Here is a 21702-nt window from a genome sequence, read left to right as displayed (position 1 = left end):
ACAGTGAAAAACAAACATGTAAAATGTTTAAGTATATAATAGTTTGTGGGATCCTAGAACGATATAAAAACCAAAAACTTGAGATATCAATCAAAGAGGTTCTAGTTTCAAATAAATACATGATATACATTACCCAAGCATCTGAAAGCAACAAAAGACACCAAATTACATATAAAAAGGAGATCGATATATATATATATATATATATATATATATATATATATATATATATATATATATATATATATATATATATATATATATATATATATATATATATATATATATATATAATGTCTGTTCACTTGACAAAGGAAAAAAGTAAATTGCAACATTCAACTTCTCAAATCTCAAAAACTTGTAAATAATCTTTCTATCAACATTCATGAGGAAAATACCACTGGTTTGTGGTGAAGAATTTGCCACATCCTTCTTCCTCAAAAAAATTACATCCCTCGGGTTGTGATTGAAGGTCAACCCACAAATCCGGTTTAACAACAGCACCATGTCTGAATCTGCTAAGAAAAAATGCACCTTCATCTAGCGTCTCTTGAAACCTCACCCATTCCATTTTCTCAAAATCCAGTTTGTGAACATTATAGAAGTCGACTGATAAGCTTTCCATCACATAAAGGTTTTCACCTGAACTTAAAAGCTTCGGGAAAATGAAGGCTCGTTTAGGAAAATTCTTGGTCTTGAGCAACTTCAATTTGGGTTTAGGATCGAGTGTAAGCTCACATAAATGTCTTACTTTCAACGAACCAGGTTTAGAGCATAAGGTATATATTTTCCCCTTGAAAACATGTAAATAATTGATATCGATACGTAAGGAGACATGATTCCATGATCCCTCACCCGCTTTAGAAACCCATAATTCATTACGTACTATGTTTAACATAACAAGCACATGGGTGGTAGGTATTGTATTTGTGGGTGAATTGACAAGGACAGCAGTGATCTTTGGTATACCAATAAAGACACAGTTAGAAGGGGTAGAAGGGAAATGAAGTTCGTGTCTGGTGATAGGATTCACAAGCCAAAAATCTCTGGTTTTCGCTCTGAACAAAATCAAGTAACCACAAGTTAATCCAACAAAAGCCCTACCAACAGAACGGGGAAGCACAGTTTTGAATTTTTGTCCTTGAGAATCCGTTAGGCAGCATTCCTTATCTTTATTATTACCACGAGTAGAGATATACATCAGCATGGGTGATTGGGAAGCCATAAACCTCTCCCTATGTGTCACTGTGGCGGATCTCCATGTCTTGCAAACTCCACTGAATGCAAGAAAATCGATGACTCTGAGTTGCATCATAACTAATGAAAGCACATCATGGTTGAGGTATGACCATGGACCCACATCCACATCATCAGTCTTCATCTTCTTACTAGATGAAGCGTCATCATGATGATTCCGTTTTCTACTCATTCTCCGTGTCAAAACCATTCCTATACAAAACAAAATCATACAAGACTTGTAAACAAACACAAAGTGTGTCTATTGTCGATAGCATATCTCTCCTTAATAAGGGGGTGTTTGGATAGGGAAAAAATAGGCTGCTTATTGCTTAATCCCACCACAATAAGCAAATTTAAGTGTTTGAATAGGAGTCTTTAAAAATCAACTTATTGCGGTAGGAATAAGCAAAATAAACTGATTTTAATAAGCAATGAGGGAATGCTTATTGCTTATTGGTCATTTTTTACTCATATAAGCTGTTTTGTTTTCCAAACCATTAAAATTCTTATTGCTTATTGCTTAAGCTAATCCAAACACATTTTTTAAAAAATGCTTATTCTCACCACAATAATCAAATAAGCAATAAGCTAAAAACTATTTATCCAAACACCCCTAACTAAATAATCAAATCAATTAAACCACCTAAGGCACATATATATATATATATATATATATATATATATATATATATATATATATATATATATATATATATATATATATATATATATATATATATATATATATATATATATATATCCTAAAGCATCAAAACATCTAGGGTTAGAAGCGTGAATAATTTAAGGAAAAGAACGATGTTTTGGGGTTTGTATGGTCTTTCTGTCCGATAAAATATTGACAGATTCTGATCTCTTTGGCATTGTTTAGAACAGGAGAAAGAAATAAAGGGTAATCTGATATAGAAAACCAAATAACCCAAATGCAAAAAGAGGAGATCAATAAAAGAAAGAGATTATCTATACCACCGAACAGAAACCTAATTCAAATTATGCGAAAACCATGAATGAATATGGTTCCTTCAGGGAAGCATCAAAACCCAAAACTATGGCAGGAAGTTCATCGGGGATAGTTCCAAAGTTTTCCCCAACCGATAATCAAAATTGAATAAAAATTATAGATAACACAGCTTACTTGATGTGAGATACCCTCCGGAAGTTGAGTGTGTACACTTCGAAGGTGAACGGAGAAGGCAAAGCAGGTATGCGACGGTAGTTAACAGAGAAGGAAGAGCAGGGTAGTGGTGGCGAGCTGCGGCGTACAGGTTGGTGGTGGTGAGCGACGACGTATAGGGCGGCTGTGGTGAGAGTACTGTTCGGTTTAACTGTGAAGAACAAAGGCGGCGTCTTGTAATCTAATAGAACGATTTTAAGGAGAGAAGAAGGGAAGGGAGGTCACAGGTGGCATGAGATAAATTACTATTTATTGTTGCTTTTTAACAGTTTTTATCATTCTAATAATATTAAACGTTGGTGAGCCCGCAGTGAATCACAGGTAATCATCGTGGGTGCATTTATTAAACTCGTTATTAGTTAAATGCGTCTTGATTTATTCACAAATAATGAGGAGGGTAAAACGAAGCCCAAATCTGTAAACTAAAAAGAGACAAAAGGAATGTCAAAATAGTCAAAAAAGCTGAAAGTAGAAATATTAAACAAGTGTGGCCAATATATAATTAAAAATAAGTAGTAAGAAGAAAAAATAGACAAAAAGAATCCAAAAATATCAAAAGGACTTAAAGTGGTAAATATTAAAAGAAATGGGACCAATTTATAATTCCAACAGACATGGATCAAAATTGTCAAAGTATACACAAAAGGACTAAAATTATCAAAATATGTACATAAGGACCAAAATTATCAAAGTATACAAAGTATTGTGGTAAATTCTTAAAAAGTACAAAGTATTCTATTACTGTGTAGTTTTTTTATTACACCCCCTAAATAATTATTTTATTTATATTAATGTGCAGTTTTTTTATTACATAATTTTAATTAATTTACTATTATCTATTTAAAATATTTATAAATTTATTTTTATTTAATTGATGATTTTTTAAACATACATAATATTCTAAGAAATAATATTATTATAATTTATTATTTAAAATAAATATAAATATTTCAAAGTAAGTATATTATGACTTGGTCTTTTGACAAAACAACAAAAATGGTCCATATGATATGTATTTTTTAAGGAAAAATGTCCAAACATTTAAAAAGTTGGATTGGTGGTTCTTTTCAGAATGTATGTGGATATGATCCATTTCAAAATCAAATGACTATTATATTCTTTTATTTTTATTTGTATATTTTTCAATATTTATTTTTATATTTTAATAATTAAAAAATAAGAAAGGCTTAAAAAATCCCCACCCTACCCTTATCCTACCCTCTCTCTCTCTCTCTCTCTCTCTCTCTCTCTCTCTCTCTCTCTCTCTCTCTCTCTCTCTCTCTCTAAAACCCTAACGAACGTGAATATTATATCTTTTAGATTTCTGACCCTCATTTTATACATCTTTCTCTACCTTTTTCTTCCCTAAACTCAAATGCCTAAAATCACTAGACTAACTTTGTAACACTCGATTCAAGGTACTTTTCATTTTGACCATTTGTGTGTAAATATTTTGCAGATTTGGTCCCTTAGGGGCAATTTTGCCAACTTCAGAAATGTTTGAGTACGATGGACATACTCCTCATATGCTAGGCGTCCGCACTCAGAGGGCGAACCCTAAATTTTAGGGTTTGAACCCTATTTAAACAACATTATGACCCATGGCCCTCTCATTCATCGGCCTTCATTGCCATTTTGATCCTATTGCGAAACCCTAACCCTTCTTGAAGAGATTTAACCTTCTTGTGTGTGTTTCTAGTGTGTGTTGGTGGGATTTGAAGAAGAAGACCTTCTTGTGTGTGTTTCTTAGAAGAAGGAGCTTTGTCCAAAGCATAGTTGTAGATCTAAATTTCTCTCATCATGTCCAACTTCATTGAGGTATAAAGCTTTGAACTTACTCCTTATTTGCTTAGATCTAGTCTTTATGAAGTTTTGGTCCCATTTTGATCATATGATGAGATCTAGTGGATTCCTTCCACTCTAAAAGTTAGTAGTTGTTTCTTTTGATGTTTCTGAGGTCCTTAGTCTATAAAGTTAGCATCTTGATGGTTGTATATCAACCATGCATGTGTTTAGGTCATTATGGTGAAAGTAGAATGCTAAAAGTAAGGTTTGGGTCCTTTTGAGCCATGCAAAGGCTCTAAGTTCATAAGTTTATAGATTAAGACGTTTAATAAGACTTGGATACGAAGCTTGGGCTTTTGGTTGCAAATATTAAGCACTTAATGTGAAAAGTGCTTAATGGGCACGACGTTGGGCGTACGTATGTGTACGTTGCGTGTACGCTGCTCAGTCCCAGATCTTGCATATTTAGTAGAACATTGGGTGTACCCAGCTTGTACACAGTGCGTAGTGATTTTTGAGTACTCAGGGCATAAGTCTGAGTATGCAGGGAGTACTCAGCTGTCGTTGACTTTCACGATTTGGACTACATTTGGACTAAATGGGTTTTGGGCCGTATTGGACCATTAGTCTTCTGAATTTGGGCCATTGCTAGGCTTTGGGCCTTCTTGGATTTAGGCCTATGATGGGTTTTGGGCCCCTTTAAGAAGTTGGGCCATACTAGGCTTTTTGGTGCTTTTGGATTGGGCCTTAGATTTTGGTCCAAGTGAGAAAGGGTAAAATGGACTTTTACCCTAAATGTTAGGCATCGGACTAGGATTCCAGTTATGGGTGATGGACAATTATTAATTGGGTATTATTTGATGATGTTAGCGCATGGATCTTCCAAATCAGCAGTCCCAGCTTTTAACTGAGATATTCAGTAGCTTGAGGTGAGTTTCCTCATTATGCTTGGCTAATCGAAGGCACCAATGTCGACCCATGGTTATTATGATTAGGATGCTAGTTGTCTGAGTGACTCTTGCATGTATGATATTTGATATGTATACCAGGTGGGGCCCGATGCCAAGTGGGACCTAATGTGTCACGACCCAAAATTTAAGACTAAAAATTTCTTTTAATAAAATATTACTTAAAGTAAAATCATCGATTCAAAGCATAATCAAAGTAATAGTTTTCAAAACACATGTTCATTATCAGAGTAAAACATTCCCAGGTGACAATCCTATGGTGTGTGCCATGCGATCACCCCGAGCTCCATCATCAACTACCGGAAGTACCTGAAACCAAAACAGAAAATCATAAGCACGAAGCATAGTGAGTTCCCCACCTTACCACATACTATGCACATAACTGCACACCGCACATACTGGGCCACGCCCTCTATCTAGCTGCAACTAACACATACTGCAAATACTGGGCCTCGCCCCCTACCTCGGGCCTCGCCCGCTACAACGGCCCCACCGCTCCAGGCCCCGCCTGGCTTCGAGCCCCGCTCGGACACAGATCTATTTTACTTAGGCCCTGCCTGCCCACTAACACATAATAGCACATAATCATATCACGACACATAAGCTAAACATCTGCTAACAGATTCTATTCAAAGGCCTCGCCTATCCTGGGCCTCGCCCTTATCCTGCTACTGATGAGTCATGGAACCCCGTCCATACTCCTACCGATAGTGAGATACGGGCCTAGCCCACACTTACCCTTTCCTAACTTGGACCTCGCCCCTGATCAGCTGCTAATGAGATGTGGAACACCATCCACACTCTGCTAATGGTAAGGTACGAAACCTCGCCCACATCCACCTCCCTACTAGGCACATACAAGTATCACACAGACAATAAGTACAAACTATCACATAAACCATTCCTTGGGCACCCGCCCGCTATTACAGGACCTCGTCCTGAAAATCATACTAGCATACTGTGCTTAGGGCTAACCCCCGGGACTTCTACTCATAACTACATGGGCCGGCATTGTGGTCGTAGACCCATTCACACAAAGGGAAACTCACCTGCACTGGCTGAACTTGCTGATGATCCCACTAGCTGCTGCCCGACCACTCACTGAACTCCTACTCTACTTGCTTCCCGAGCTATCAATATCAATGCAACACTTAGTCTAACTGACCCCCGGCAGTCAACCAAGTCAACTCTAGTCCAAGTCAAAGTCCTGGTCAAAGTCAACCTTCCAGGTCAACCCTACTCGCCGAGTCCACTTACTGACTCGCCGAGTTCTTATGCTCAAAGTCCTTCTAATCGCGACTTGACTCGTCGAGTCAGCCCCTGACTCGCCGAGTCTACTGATTCCCGATTCCTGTCCTGTCCAACACACTGAGTCCTTGCTCGACTCGCTGACTCGAGTCTTAACTCGAAGGGTTTGGGACCACGCGACCTAACTCGTTGAGTCTAAGAACAGACTCGCCAAGTACAAGGCAATCTTCAACCAACTCGCTGAGTTGTTCATCCAACTCGCCGAGTTCATGCCCATCTTCATCCGACTCGACAAGCTGTTCAACCCACTCGTCGAGTTCCTCCTCATCTTAAAGCTACTCGCCGAGTCCACTCGAAGGACTCGCCGAGTCCAGTCGGTTAAACACACATGCAGAGGACTTTTGAGTCATGCAGGGACTCCAAACGGTAGATCTACCCTTCCCAAGCCCATTCCTCACGTAAAGTTGCAAACTTTACGTGTAGAGAAGGAGATCTAAGCAAAATGCACCATAAACTAAGGTTTAAGACCAAGAGGCTCCATAACCCACTCAATGGCTGATACTTTACGGGATTATAGACCAAAACAAGCATGGATCTGAGGTAGCAACCTCAGATTTGGACCTCAAGCTCGAGATTGATCTCAAACATGGCTTAAAAGCCCCAAAACTCATAACCAAAGTAGATATGGATGAAGGAAGCGACTTATTACCTTTAAGTGCTCTGAAATGCCCTTCAAATTTGGATTTGCGGCAGTTCCTTGAAGCCTCAATGATTCCTTCCCTCCTTCTTCCTTCAAATCACCCACAAAGTGGCAAAAAGCTTGGATAAGCAGCAATGGCGGTTTAAGGTTCGTATTCTGGGTTGGAGAGGCAGTAAAGGAGCCCTAGGAAGAAGAATGAGACGCTTATATGGGCTCCAAGTCCCGGATTTAGGGTTTTCCTCGCACAGACCCTACTCGTCGAGTCGCCTTGGCCGACTCGCCGAGTTGGTCACTTACTCCTCGACTCAGATCCCGCTCGGACTCGCCGAGTTCCTCCTTGGACTCACCGAGTCCCCCTTAGATTTAGGGTTTCCTTTACTTTCTTGGCTTTCAAAACTTTGGGTGTTACAACTCTCCCCCACTTAAACTAAACTTCGTCCTCGAAGTTTGCTATGGCCCACCGCCTGCGGTCTGCTTTCACTATCCCACCAATTATTCCAACACCCGCTGCCTACCTTCGCTGGCCCTTAGCTAGGTCGTTCCGACTAACATTAATCTTGCGGATAATAATCCTGGGTCAACCCTGACCCTGAACATCCTAGAAGCACAACTTAATCAACCGACAGACCTTCTGGCACTTTATGAATACTGCACTGAACCCATATGGATTCACCCCCTCTTTCCTTGCGCGACTCCTTGCCTTCCCAAGGCAACGCTCCAAACTAACTATTTCCTCTGCCGCTGAGAAGGTCCTAACCTTCGCCAACTTCATCACTCCCGCTACTACCCGCACGGGTCATCACTGCCAATAACCACTGACACTCCTCTCTGCCAAAACTTGGTGCTGAGCACCTCTCGATCAACCAACTGAATTCAACCAAATGTTTCATACTCGCACTGCCACTGCCTGGCAATTTTGTTGTGCTTCTTTCGACTTTCGAATGAACTGAGACCACCCTGGTCCCTACCAAGCCTATCAATATCTGGTTTACCGGCTCCCATCGATTGCTGACCCAACACAACCCTTAGTCGCTCTCAGCGACTTCCGAAAGAACTTCAACCACCTAGCACTGCTCAATCTATCATGCAATTTCGGCGCCACAATCCTGTTTGATTAGTGTCTAAGCCCGTAACCATATTTGGTAAGTACTTGACCCGGTTGTGCATGGTCCTTTTAGGTTGCCTTCACCAAAGCAACTTGAATGGAGAAATTAAATAGAGAGAGAGGTTATTGTGATTTATTAATATGTTATAAGAATAATATATTAAAGGAAAATCATATTTGTTTAATTAATATTGGTCAATAATTAATTAGGAATTAATTTTGTGATCAAGTGTAATTAATTAAACTAGAGGGGCTGAATTGTAATTATAAGATAGTTGCAAGATAGGGCAATATTTATCCTTGTTAAAGGATGGACGAATTCAAGGATAAGGATATCCTTAAAATCATCCAAGGATAAGAGGATAAGGGTTTTTCAAGGCTTATCTTGTGGTTGCTTGGTGGGCAAGTAACTAGATAAGGATAAGGACTGAAACCCTAATCTAAACCCTATATAAAGACCCCTAGGCCTTTAGAATTCGTGTACATGCTCCTAAGAGGTCCCAAGGACGAATTCCATCTCCTCTCTCCTCTATCTTAAGCCTCTCCAATTGCTTGTGGTGTTTGTGATCCATTAGAGGCACTACACTTGTGGTGCTTGCTTTCAAGACTTAGGATTTGAAGATTTAAGTTGTTGCAATATAACAACAAGAGGTATGTAATCCAACCTTGTATGTTAATTTCGAAAATAGCAATGCACATTAGGGTTTTATTCTTGTGTTCATAATGTTGTGTATCTAATAGTGAAAACATAGATCCAAATCTAGGGTTGCATGCACACTTAGGATTGATTGTATAAAACCCATCAGTGGTATCAGAGCCTTTGGTTAACATGTTTTCAATTAGTTTTATTCAATTGTATGAACTTGATAAATTAGGGTTTATAGCCAATAAACCCTAGGAGGCCATAGATTTCGAGATTAGGGTTTCCTGACCCTAATTTGCGAAAATCTTGAAAGGGTTTTTGAATCCTTTCCTTTCAATCCAAGATTTCGAAATCTAGGGCTTGAAAACCCTTAGATTTCGAGATTTGCCTCCTTCCCAAGATAAGATCCTAAATTTTAGGGATTTGGATAATCCCATATCTTGTAATTATCCTTTAATAGTTAAATGCTACAGCTGCCCCGTAGTCTTACAACACTTTCACCACTGACTGCTAATACGAAGGCACCCATGTGCCATTCGCTCTCAAGATCCTCATTCCGACTCCCTTGAGTCCTTCGGGCGATCCACAACCTGAATTCTCATCCACATACTAACCATCACCACCGCACGCGCTAGCTGCCGGGGAGTTTCTCAAACTCCCAACCCTGAATCCGCAATCCATCAGACGCTGAACTACTTCTTTTCCTTCTCGGAGGTCCTCTATTCGTTCTGTGGCTGCGTGCTCCTACCTGGGCACACTCGGAGGATTCTCCCCCACTTCGATCCTGCTTACCCCTTGCTGCTCGATTACTCAAAAGAGATCCCGATCTTTTGCTACCATTCCAATATCAATCTGCTAAGAAACCCAAGCCTGCCATAGCTAGGGATCTAACCAATCCATCCCTAACACTATGCCACCCCAAACTTGCGAGACGTACCAAATTCCTCCCAAGCATGCTACAGTTACTGCATCCTTCAAAACCTTCTTCAATAGGGCACATCACCTAACTATCATACAAATATCCGAGGTATGCATATGGCATACAACTCGATCACAATCAACTACTCAAAATAAAATACTTATAGCGATACTGATGCAGAACCATAACAATATAATCATACACAAATAAAAGAACTGAAAACGGAAGACACATACCTGCCATGTCCGGCGCTGCTCGCGCCTCCGAGGTCGTCATCTGAAAAGCCCTACTCCCTGCTGCAGGTGCCTCTACCCGGCCCTGGCGGCCATCCGTGATCCTCAAGGTCGCAGGGGCGGGTGCCATCACCCGTCCTGCCGAAAGCAAACTAGGACACTGGGCCTTCTTGTGGCCCCGCTAGTTGCAATGAAAACATATCAAATAAGATCCATGTGCGGTGGTAACAGTACAATCTCTGCTAAAATGACCAGTCCGACCGCACTTGAAGCAGCCAGACTCACCATCGCTACCACTCTTGCACGCGCCCCCGTGCGTCTTGCCACACTTTCCGCACCGACTGTGGTCTTGATAATCCCTCGATCTCGAATCCGATCCCTTGGGCCTTTTGCCCGAACCCGCAGCTACCTGAACCTCATCCGGCTTCCTCTTCCGGATCTGCTCCAAGTCAATTTCCCTTTCTTTGGCCCGAGAAATCATATCTTCCAATGTTTTGCAGCCGGACCTGCTCACAGATTCCCTGATGTCAGCCCTCAACATCTCATGGTATCGGGCCTTCTTTATCTCCTCATCCGCGACATACTGCGGTACGAGAAGAGCCCTCTCCCTGAACTTGGCGGTGATCTCCGCCACAGTCTCAGTAGTCTGCCTCAAATCCTGAAACTCCCGTGCCAGCTGCTGCACCTCAATAGTCGGTGAGAACTCCGCTCTAAACCTGGCCGAGAAATCACTCTATGTCATCGCGTCCAATGCGGCATCATCTCCCAGGGCATGACCAATCTCTTCCCACCAATCCCTCACTCTATCCTTCAGGAGACAGGAGGCGAGTCTAACCTTTTCCCCCTCGGGACACTTGCTCGTACGAAAAGCGTTGGCAACATCGGCCAACCATCTGCTGCTAGCAATGGGGTCCCTAGCCCCATGATAATCCGTTGCCCCGCAGGCCCTGAACTCCTGAAAAGTCAAGGTACGCGCTCCCAATAAAGCCATCATCTCGGTACGGAAGGCTCCCAGCCTCTCATCCAAAATCTCCAGTATACCCTCCTTGACCGTGCCAAAGATCACAGGAGTCTGATCCAGAACACTGCGCGCAACTTCCGCCAATATCAACTCCCTCATCCGCTCCTCAAGCTGCTCGGTTCCTGAACCCAAGCATGATCCTTCTCCGGCGCCTGATCCGCCCACTAGTCTCTCTCGCAACGTCACCATTCTGCACATACAACACAATCGCTATCAGAATACTTATCACTGCTGCGAGACCAAACACACGCACCACCAGGTTCCCAGTCTTGTCTCGGCCTTTCCCGAATCGAGTACGGATCCTCTGCTTTCAGTAGTACGGGCCCATACTACCTTCCACATATATCTGTACTTTCCTCAAGAACTGCCTTGACTCCACCAGGTCCCTTTTCTACTACTTCCGCTCCCAGCACTATCTCATCCTAGGCTGACCCTAGGGAAACCTCTGATTCAACTCAAACCAGTCCTCAGCTGCTGAAGGCTTCCTCGCGATTCCAGTTAGCCATTACCTGGATACCATCACATGTGATGAGGCTCAGATAATCCTTCGAGTAAAAGACTCGTCCCTACAACGGTTGGACTCAAACAAGAGCTGCGAAATAGGGCCAAATCCAGCACTCTGAGATTATTCAACCCTGATCACATGTGACGTGGCGTATCCACCTAATAGCTAACTCCCATCACTCAAAATCCCACAATGCACAAAGTAAGCAACATTCGAACAAGGTAAAATCTAACCATAACATACACAAGCAATCATATTCACATAGCAAGAATCTGAACTAGCATGCAGCACAACTCATAACATCAGGCATAACCTAAACAGGCTATCCTACTACTGTCTAATCAGCATTATCATGCAATGCAAAACACATAATCAGGCACATAAGGCATCCTTCCTAGATCCTTAGCCCTATTTTAGCATGCTGTTCTACTAACTGATAATAAAATCATAAACTTGTATGGGTATTTTGGGGTACTTACTTGAGCTCGGCTGATTGCATGCACCACACCCATTTTCTCTTTTCAAAGTTCTTTTCTTTCTTAATTCTTTGTGTTTTTCTAAAACCATTTTCTTTCTCAAAACCCTCTTTTTACAAAACTGTCTTTCCGTTTTGAAAACTTTTATACCAATTCCCCAGTTTGAGTTCAGACACACTCGAGAGCATGTCCGAATCCCTCAAACCAAGGCTCTGATACCAACTTGTAACGACCCAAAATTTAAGACTAAAATTTTCTTTTAATAAAATATTACTTAAAGTAAAATCATCGATTCAAAGCATAATCAAAGTAATAGTTTTCAAAACACATGTTCATTATCAGAGTAAAACATTCCCAGGTGACAATCCTATGGTGTGTGCCATGCGATCACCCCGAGCTCCATCATCAACTACCGGAAGTACCTGAAACCAAAACTGAAAATTGTAAGCACGAAGCTTAGTGAGTTCCCCACCTTACCACATACTATGCACATAACTGCACACCGCACATACTGGGCCACGTCCTCTATCTAGCTGCAACTAACACATACTGCAAATACTGGGCCACGCCCGCTATTCTGGGCCTCGCCCGCTACAACGGCCCCGCCGCTCCAGGCCCTGCCTGGCTTCGAGCCCCGCTCGGACACATATCTGTTTTACTTAGGCGCCGCCTGCCACAGGGCCTCGCCCACTAACACATAATAGCACATGATCATATCACGACACATAAGCTAAACATCTGCTAACAGATTCTATTCAAAGGCCTCGCCTATCCTGGGCCTCGCCCTTATCCTGCTACTGATGAGTCATGGAACCCCGTCCATACTCCTACCGATAGTGAGATACGGGCCTAGCCCACACTCACCCTTTCCTAACTTGGACCTCGCTCCTGATCAGTTGCTAATGAGATATGGAACACCATCCACACTCTGCTAATGGTAAGGTACGGGACCTCGCCCACACCCACCTCCCTACCAGGCACATACAAGTATCACACAGACAACAAGTACAAACTATCACATAAACCATTCCTTGGGCACCCGCCCGCTATTACCGGACCTCGTCCTGAAAATCATACTAGCATACTGTGCCTAGGGCTAACCCCCGGGACTTCTACTCATAACTACATGGGCCGGCATTGTGGCCGTAGACCCATTCACACAAAGGGAAACTCACCTGCACTGGCTGAACTTGCTGATGATCCCACTAGCTGCTGCCCGACCACTCACTGAACTCCTGCTCTACTTGCTTCCTGAGCTATCAATATCAATGCAACACTTAGTCTAACTGACCCCCGGCAGTCAACCAAGTCAACTCTAGTCCAAGTCAAAGTCCTGGTCAAAGTCAACCTTCCAGGTCAACCCTACTCGCCGAGTCCACTTACTGACTCGCCGAGTTCTTATGCTCAAAGTCCTTCTAATCGCGACTTGACTCGCCGAGTCAGCTCCTAACTCGCCGAGTCTACTGATTCCCGATTCCTGTCCTGTCCAACACACTGAGTCCTTGCTCGACTCGCTGACTCGAGTCTTAACTCGAAGGGTTTGGGACCCGCGACCTGACTCGTCGAGTCTAAGAACAGACTCGCTGAGTACAAGGCAATCTTCAACCAACTCGCCGAGTTGTTCATCAACTCGCCGAGTTCATGCCCATCTTCATCCGACTCGACGAGCTGTTCATCCCACTCGTCGAGTTCCTCCTCATCTTCAAGCTACTCGTCGAGTCCACTCGAAGGACTCGCCGAGTCCAGTCGGTTAAACACACAGGCAGAGGACTTTTGAGTCATGCAGGGACTCCAAACGGTAGATCTACCCTTCCCAAGCCCATTCCTCACGTAAAGTTGCAAACTTTACGTGTAGAGAAGGAGATCTAAGCAAAATGCACCATAAACTAAGGTTTAAGACCAAGAGGCTCCATAACCCACTCAATGGCTGATACTTTACGGGATTATAGACCAAAACAAGCATGGATCTGAGGTAGCAACCTCAGATTTGGACCTCAAGCTCGAGATTGATCTCAAACATGGCTTAAAAGCCCCAAAACTCATAACCAAAGTAGATCTGGATGAAGGATGCGACTTATTACCTTTAAGTGCTCTGAAATGCCCTTCAACTTTGGATTTGCGGCAGTTCCTTGAAGCCTCAATGATTCCTTCCCTCCTTGTTCCTTCAAATCACCCACAAAGTGGCAAAAAGCTTGGATAAGCAGCAATGGCGGTTTAAGGTTCGTATTCTGGGTTGGAGAGGCAGTAAAGGAGCCCTAGGAAGAAGAATGAGACGCTTATATGGGCTCCAAGTCCCGGATTTAGGGTTTTCCTCGCACAGACCTTACTCGCCGAGTCGCCTTGGCCGACTCGCCGAGTTGGTCACTTACTCCTCGACTCGGATCCCGCTCGGACTCGCCGAGTTCCTCCTTGGACTCGCCAAGTCCCCCTTATATTTAGGGTTTCCTTTACTTTCTTGGCTTTCAAAACTTTGGGTGTTACATAATGAGTATAGTGTATGTTATTTATCTTTGTAATTCTTGCATGTGTTTATGTATTTATATGTATATCGGACGAGGCTCAATGCCAGGCAGGGCCTGATGAATGTGATGATGCAAGGTCAAAAGGATGAAAGTGACATTTTATAAAATTCAAAGCCGCAAGGTAAAAGTGACATTTGCCAAAGTTGTGGGGAAACATACATAAAAATAAGTAAATAACTTTTTTTTACGTTAACGAACAGAAATTCAAATAATAAAGAATATATTATATGTGACCCGAATCATACGTATGAAATGACAAAACATACATAAAAATTAGCACGAAAACTTTAAAAAAAATAGAAACGTAGACAAACGTGAATTTATACCGACACATACATAAAAAAAACTAGTAACGAAAGTTCTAAATTTACGTCGGAATGTTGACCACCTTGAATTTATACCAACACATACATAAAAAAAACACAATTTTTTTAAGTGAACGAACAACAGTTATTATGAAAATTCAGATTGTATATACTATGGGGGATAAATACGAAAGTTTAAAAAATAAACAGGCTAAAAATGAGTTAAAAATGGAGGTGGCCAAAAAAACATGGGCTAAAATTACAAAGAAAAAAGGACCAAATGTGACATAATGTCACTACCTACATTACATATTGATATATAGTTTCATTTATTTGTTTATTATAGCATCCTACTTTCATTTTTCATATTATAACATTATACTTCAAAAGAAATTCCTAATGATAACAATGTCATCAGAATACAAAGCATTTTTCATTGCTATAATTAGATAGATTTTTTCGAGGTAGATTTTTCAAAATACAATGCCTCAATAAGAAAAATATTAAAAGTTCAATGTTATTATAGAATAAATGAAAGTATGATGTTATAATAAACACATAAATGAGAGTGCTTTGCTATTTCATGCATTTGGCTCTACATCAATACATCAGGAAATATGATAAGCATGTATTCAAAGAATTCATCTTTTATAAATATAGCTAACAATAGAATTATATATGTAACTAATAACTAGCAACCTACTTTCATATATTTGCTTATTATATAGGCTTTATAGCATCCCACTTCAATTTTTTCTATTATCATCACAATATAAAGCAATTTTCATTGGAGTTTTCAACATAAGATATCCAAAAATAAAAAAGAAAAAAAAAATTGAAAGTTCAATGCTATAACCAGATAGATTTATAAAAGTACAATTCCTTTATAAGATGCTATAATAAAAAAAATGAAAACACATTGTCGCTTCTTGCAATTAGAGTAAATTAACTTCCTTGTTCCCATTTTCCACATTCCCTTGATCCTCTATACACTTTTCTGGATTCCATCTTGTAATTGTTCTCTCTTCAAAACTATAATTCTCTAAACAACAAAGTGACTCTTTCACAACCCCATTTTCACCATTTTTGTTCTTCACATAAAGAATCAACAATGTCTTTGCAACACTACCAGAAAGCCGAAGCGTGCATTGAAATCAGACCAAACCCTCAATCTATCATTCCCATTCCTATTCCGATTCCCGTCAGAGAACACCAACATACCGTATTCAGAGTGAACAAGTGAAGGATGATGGCGACATGCCACAAAGTCAACACCATACTGACACCCAGACCTCACAACCCAATACTTGGCTCTTAAATGAGAATAAGCTTTGAAGAAATCAGGGAAAGATTCCCTTTTGGAGATCATGTAATCGCATAACTCGTTATTTGTTTTTATAATATTATCACAAGTTACAATCTTTATACAATTTAGAGAAAACGATAGATAAAAGGCTTCTTCTAAAGTCAACTGAAACCATTGTTTATCTTTCTCGATTGTTGTAACACAAAAATTGCAGAATTAATATCAAATAAATCAGATTTTATTCTGCTTGAATTCAAAAATCAAAGAAAAGATACTACTCCTCTAGAAATCTGACTACATAAAGTATGTTCTGTTTGTTCCTATAGAGTCTCAAGCAGATCAACAAAAATCTATTCATTGTTCATATGATGCCTCATCAAGAACAATAAAGGACTGGTTCTCCATTTGAAGCTTTTTCCAAGTAAGGCGGGTTAAAAAAACGCAAATAACTTTAAAGAATCAAATAGCATTGACAAATGCAATCAACAAAATAAGGACTTTTTAACTGGCATTTTGTCGAACACCTTGTGAGCATCCCTCTTTTACATGTAACCTACTGACTAATTTAGTGAAATTCACATGTAAACAGAGACGCGTATGAAGATCAGACCAAATGAAAACAGCTGAAAAGCTTCATCCGTCAAGCTTACCTGAAAATTTGTGATAGTTGAAGAATTCGAAATTTTTTTAGGGACCTGTCTTAACAAAAATTTAAGACCTACCTTACCTATAAATATCTAATATCTTTGAATTTTTATAAAAAATGTATATATAAAAATTAATGAACCTGTGGTTTGCTATCTATCTCTATGATCATCAAAAACCGAATGGAGTATGTTGAATTTTGGATTGGCCTGGTGAATTGTTTTACTTATTCCGTATGAATTTTCTGAAAATAATTCATTTGTTAGCTTTATAATTATCAACGGTGATCTTGAACGTCGAAGAGTGTTTTAAGAGCATCACCATATCGTCACTTTTGCTTTCAATCGTATATGATTCAACTAAATATCTTGAGTGCTAACCGATTTAATTCTGTTGTTTCGATCAAAGATTTACCAGAGAAATGCATCTTCTTAATGTTTTTATTTTGGAAATGGCTAATTTTCAATTACTTGATTCATTTCCGTTAACTTAACCGGTGATAAAATCCTCAATCGGATACAATCTTGCAATCGTCCTAAAATTGGGTATAGCATGATTATCATATTGGGCTAAATTTTGGATCGTTTGTTGATCATACAAATCAGGTGGTGGGAGAAGTTGGTACTATGTTTGTTTGGTCAAAATCGCTGAATCAGAATCTTCAAACTATTGATAAAATTATTTAGCTCGTAGAAAAAGCCTCAAAAAAAAGCTTTTCTATTGAAGAAAATTATGAATATATGTTTTTATTAAATAAAATTGGTGGAAAAACTAAGTTATATTTGTAAAAGTTAAATATTGTTGTTGCAGTAAAATGAGTAACTAAAATAAAATAATTATATATACTAGAGTAAGTTAAATCCCTCGTATAGATATTAAAATATACGTTCAGTCTCTATTTTTTAATATTAACTTGTACCGTCCCCCGTCTGGTTTAAACTTGCACGTTGCATCCATTGTTAGTTTAAATCTAAATAATTCATCATTTGTCAAACATAAAATAACTATATTACCTTTATTATTTTATTTTGTATTTATAAGAAAAAAATTGAATTTCAACCCTTTATTTTCACATTTATTAATATTTTTTAAACAACTTAATCTATCAGTCTCACCCCATTTACCCATAAATACCAGGGGTAATCATGGTGCAGTTTGGTGCGGTTTTAGGGTCAAACCGAATTACAAGCCGCAAGGTGCGGTTTTAATTCTAAAAACCGCGGGGTGCGGTTTTTCAATGGTTTGTGAGCGCGGTTTCGGTTTGCAGCGGTTCGGTGTCGGTTTTAAACTGATTCAAACATATGGTGCGGTTTTTTATGCTCACTGATACGATTTTTTTAACCGTTGTGTTCATGTGAAGATTTATGATTGTATGACATGCTATCATTTCGTTTCCTCACATTTAAAAGTTGTAATTTTGAGTATTTTATGTTGTTTACTTGATCACTTCATTTGCAACCCATATTCTCAAGCTCATTTTTTTTATTCAATTTGTGCTTAGAAGTTATAAGCTTCCAAGTTGTAACCCACATAGTGTTTACACTTTATACATAATTATTAAGTCACAAACACGAAGTGACAAACTCACATATTATACATTATACCTAATAACTGATTACCATCAAGTTCAATATATAATATATGTATAAATTAGAATTTATTAGTTTTTAAATAATATGTATAATTATATAATATAAATTAGTGATTTATTTTATTGTTAGTAAGCTTGCGGTGCGGTTCGGTTTTCGTGGTCCGGTTTATAGATAAAAACCGCACCACACCAATAAATTCGGTTTTTCAAAAAAAATAAAATTTGCACCATCGGTTTTTGTGTCGGTTGTGATTTATTGTGGTTTTTGCAGTTTTTTTTTTGTCGGTTTGGTTTTTGTTCACCCCTAAATACAGTAACTCCTTATTCCTAACTCTTGGGAGTCCCTCACCTCCCCTTGAAATAATATCATTCCTTCGTTTATTTTGAAAGATTCTACTCATTTTTATTTTTTTATTTTCTAGTCAATGGTTAAATTCCTTGCCCAACCTCTACTCCAGCGACCAAGACTCAACATTTCTGCCCAACGACTTAAAGTCAACACGAAGTTTCTCGCCCTTTTTGTACTCCAAATAACAAGAAGCTTAACTGTAGTAATTCAAACGTGATATACTGACATGTGTATATATTATATATACTTCATACATTCATATTCATAAATCACAACTCAACAGTATTCTCTTACTCATGGCCTCATCAATCTTTCTTGCATCTCCAATCCTTCTAGTAATACTCTTTCACTTACTTCTAGAAAACAATCCCACATCATGTTTTGCAACAAACCCAACCGAAAAACCACCACCCGACCTTCGACTACCCCTAACTCATGTCGATTTAGCCAAAAGCTTCCCCAAAAACCAATTTACTCCAAGCTCAATGAGTGAGACTAATGCAGCAGAAATAACATCCCCAACACAAGCATCCAACGACCTGTACGTTACAAAGCTAGCCATCGGGACTCCACCGGTGATCTTTTCAGCCGTAGTGGACACCGGAAGCGACCTCATATGGACCAAATGTGATTCTTCTTCACGTTTTTATGACTCAAGTAAGTCTAAATCCTTCTTTAAAAGTGAAGAAAGTTGCGATAGTTTTGGGTGCACCCAAGAATACGCTGATGGGGAGTCCATAAAAGTAAGTATGGGGGGAGAAAAGGTAATCATTGGAGGCGTGAGTAGTAATATAACCTTTGCATGTGGAACACCAAACGATAAAAAAAGTTTCAATAAATATAATGGAGTAGTAGGAATGGGTCGTGGGAAGTTGTCGTTGGTTTCACAATTAAACATAAATGTCTTCTCATATTGTCTGGCTTCTAGGTCTCACAAGTCGGAACAAAGCATTTTGTTAACGGGATCCAACACAAAGATTGCCATGACAAATGTCCAAACTACCCCTTTGCTCAAACAAGGGAACAAGTCATATTACTACATCGCTCTTGAAGGTATCTCGGTTGGCAAAACCAAATTGGGTGTCAGTACATCTGACTTTGCGATAAAAACAGATGGAACGGGTGGGATGATTATAGACTCAGGTTCGACATTTACTTACTTAGAGAAAGATATTATTAACATGATTGAAAATGAGTTAATGAAGCAAACAAAGGTCAATATGTCAAAGGATGACAATCCGCCATATCAGGGTCTTAATCGATATTTCAACTCTCCGAGTGATGTCAATTGGGATATACCGAAGTTGGTGTTTCATTTTAGTGGTGCGAATTGGGAAATGCCAAGAGAGAATTACATCTATGAAAAGAATGGTAAGTCGTATTTGGCGTTTATAGATAACGACAATGATCCAGAGAAAATGTCTATATTTGGAAACATGCAACAACAGAACATGATGGTGCTTTACGATCTTGTGAAGAACAGTTTGTCATTTAAGACTGAAAAATGCAGCCTACTTTGACTTTTGTATCTTGTTATTTTTCCCAATTTCAATAAAGAAGTTGAATTTTATGTTGAAAACTCTTATTATTTCGAAACAGATATTTTGATTCATGACGAACAAATAATTATGTTAATGATCCTACGAAGCATGTTAAATATCTCTTAGTAGCTTTCTAGCTAGGCATACAACATGTTCCTTTTAAAGGAAGATGCTATATTTAGTTCGACAAAATATTTCAATATTGGCGAGAATCGTTATGGTCCGAAGTGACCTAATATTTGGTAACTAAACCAATTGATAAACAATATGTTGTCGATATATCACAAATATATCACTATTGGATGTGAATTATTTTTACTCATATGAATGGTGATCTAATGTCCACCTACACAACAAATTAGTGACATTAGTAATAAATAATTGAGCTATATTAGGTAAACTGAAAAACCGATTTGATATTTATTAAGTTTTTTGGAAATGGAACTTCCCAAACGAGGGTTTCTAGACCAGCTTTCGCGTTAATCCTCGTTGTGAACATGAAATTTGTTATTTATTAATTAATAATGAATTAACTAGAAATCGTGGAGAATAACTTTTATGCAATAAACACAAGAAATTTGAATTATAGTATTGTTGTCATAATTAAGAAATTTGGAAATAGGGGTGTAAACGAGCCGAGCCGAGCCCGACCAAGCTCGAGTTCGGCTTGTTTAATTTTGAGGAAGCTCGAGCTTGATTCGAGCCTTAAAATGAAGCTCGAGCTCGGCTCGTGAACAATTAATTGGGCTCGCGAACCTAAATTAATATATATATATATATATATATATATATATATATATATATATATATATATATATATATATATATATATATATAAGGTTAGAAAAATCACTACAATAAAAATGTGTCAAAAGACTAACAAATTATTTCTTAAAAGGTCAACAATTAGTCCCTGTTAGATAGTCTAGATACTTAGTTCTAGTTAATGGTTTTTATGTTATCTAAAACTGAAAATCAATCCCTAAAGGAGGAAGTCATTCCCTCCAACCCACTTAACCCATTTTCATATCGGTTTTTTTTCTTCATCTTTCTCAACCCATAACATATGAAAATCCTATCTTTTTCAACTCATTCAATTAAAAAAAAAGTATACAAAACAACTAAAATACAAGTTTTAAAACACATGGTACAAGACAAAAAGAAAGAGAGAAAGTAGAGAGAGAGGATGGAGCAGGTTAGTAAAACCAATTAAACAACTCACCGCTTCTAACTCACTGAAGAGGGAGTGGTATCTTAGAGGTACCACTGTTAACTTTATTGCTAATTAAGATTTATATCTTAGGTTTTTTGTATTTTTTTGTAATTGAGTGGTTTGAGTAGATTGAAAAAGATAGAGTTTCAGTATGTTGTGGGTTGAAAAATATGAAGAAAAAAAAAATTAATATGAT

At 39.0% G+C, this 21702-nt stretch overlaps 2 protein-coding genes and 1 pseudogene across 2 annotated transcripts; 1 reads left to right on the top strand and 2 right to left on the bottom strand.

Annotated features, from left to right (window-relative positions):
- Positions 1 to 275: 275 nt before the first annotated feature.
- LOC111897473 (uncharacterized) lies at positions 276 to 2674 on the bottom strand. Its single transcript, XM_023893434.3, has 2 exons — positions 2393 to 2674; positions 276 to 1449 (listed from the first exon to the last, which is right to left on the bottom strand). Exon 2 carries the CDS (start codon positions 1445 to 1447, stop codon positions 377 to 379), a length of 1071 nt encoding a protein of 356 aa, XP_023749202.1. The 5' UTR covers positions 1448 to 1449; positions 2393 to 2674; the 3' UTR covers positions 276 to 376.
- Positions 2675 to 15659: 12985 nt separating this feature from the next.
- On the bottom strand, positions 15660 to 16380 carry LOC111897475 (tRNA-splicing endonuclease subunit Sen2-2-like; annotated as a pseudogene).
- Positions 16381 to 18881: 2501 nt separating this feature from the next.
- Positions 18882 to 20350, top strand: LOC111897472 (aspartic proteinase nepenthesin-1). The gene has a single exon (XM_023893433.3). The coding sequence runs from the start codon at positions 19049 to 19051 to the stop codon at positions 20270 to 20272; it is 1224 nt and encodes a 407-aa protein (XP_023749201.1). The 5' UTR covers positions 18882 to 19048; the 3' UTR covers positions 20273 to 20350.
- Positions 20351 to 21702: the final 1352 nt, after the last annotated feature.

The sequence above is a fragment of the Lactuca sativa genome, chromosome 2 (assembly GCF_002870075.4).
Source record: "Lactuca sativa cultivar Salinas chromosome 2, Lsat_Salinas_v11, whole genome shotgun sequence".
Classification (NCBI taxonomy): Eukaryota; Viridiplantae; Streptophyta; class Magnoliopsida; order Asterales; family Asteraceae; genus Lactuca; species Lactuca sativa.
This window is presented reverse-complemented; position numbering and strand designations above follow the sequence as displayed.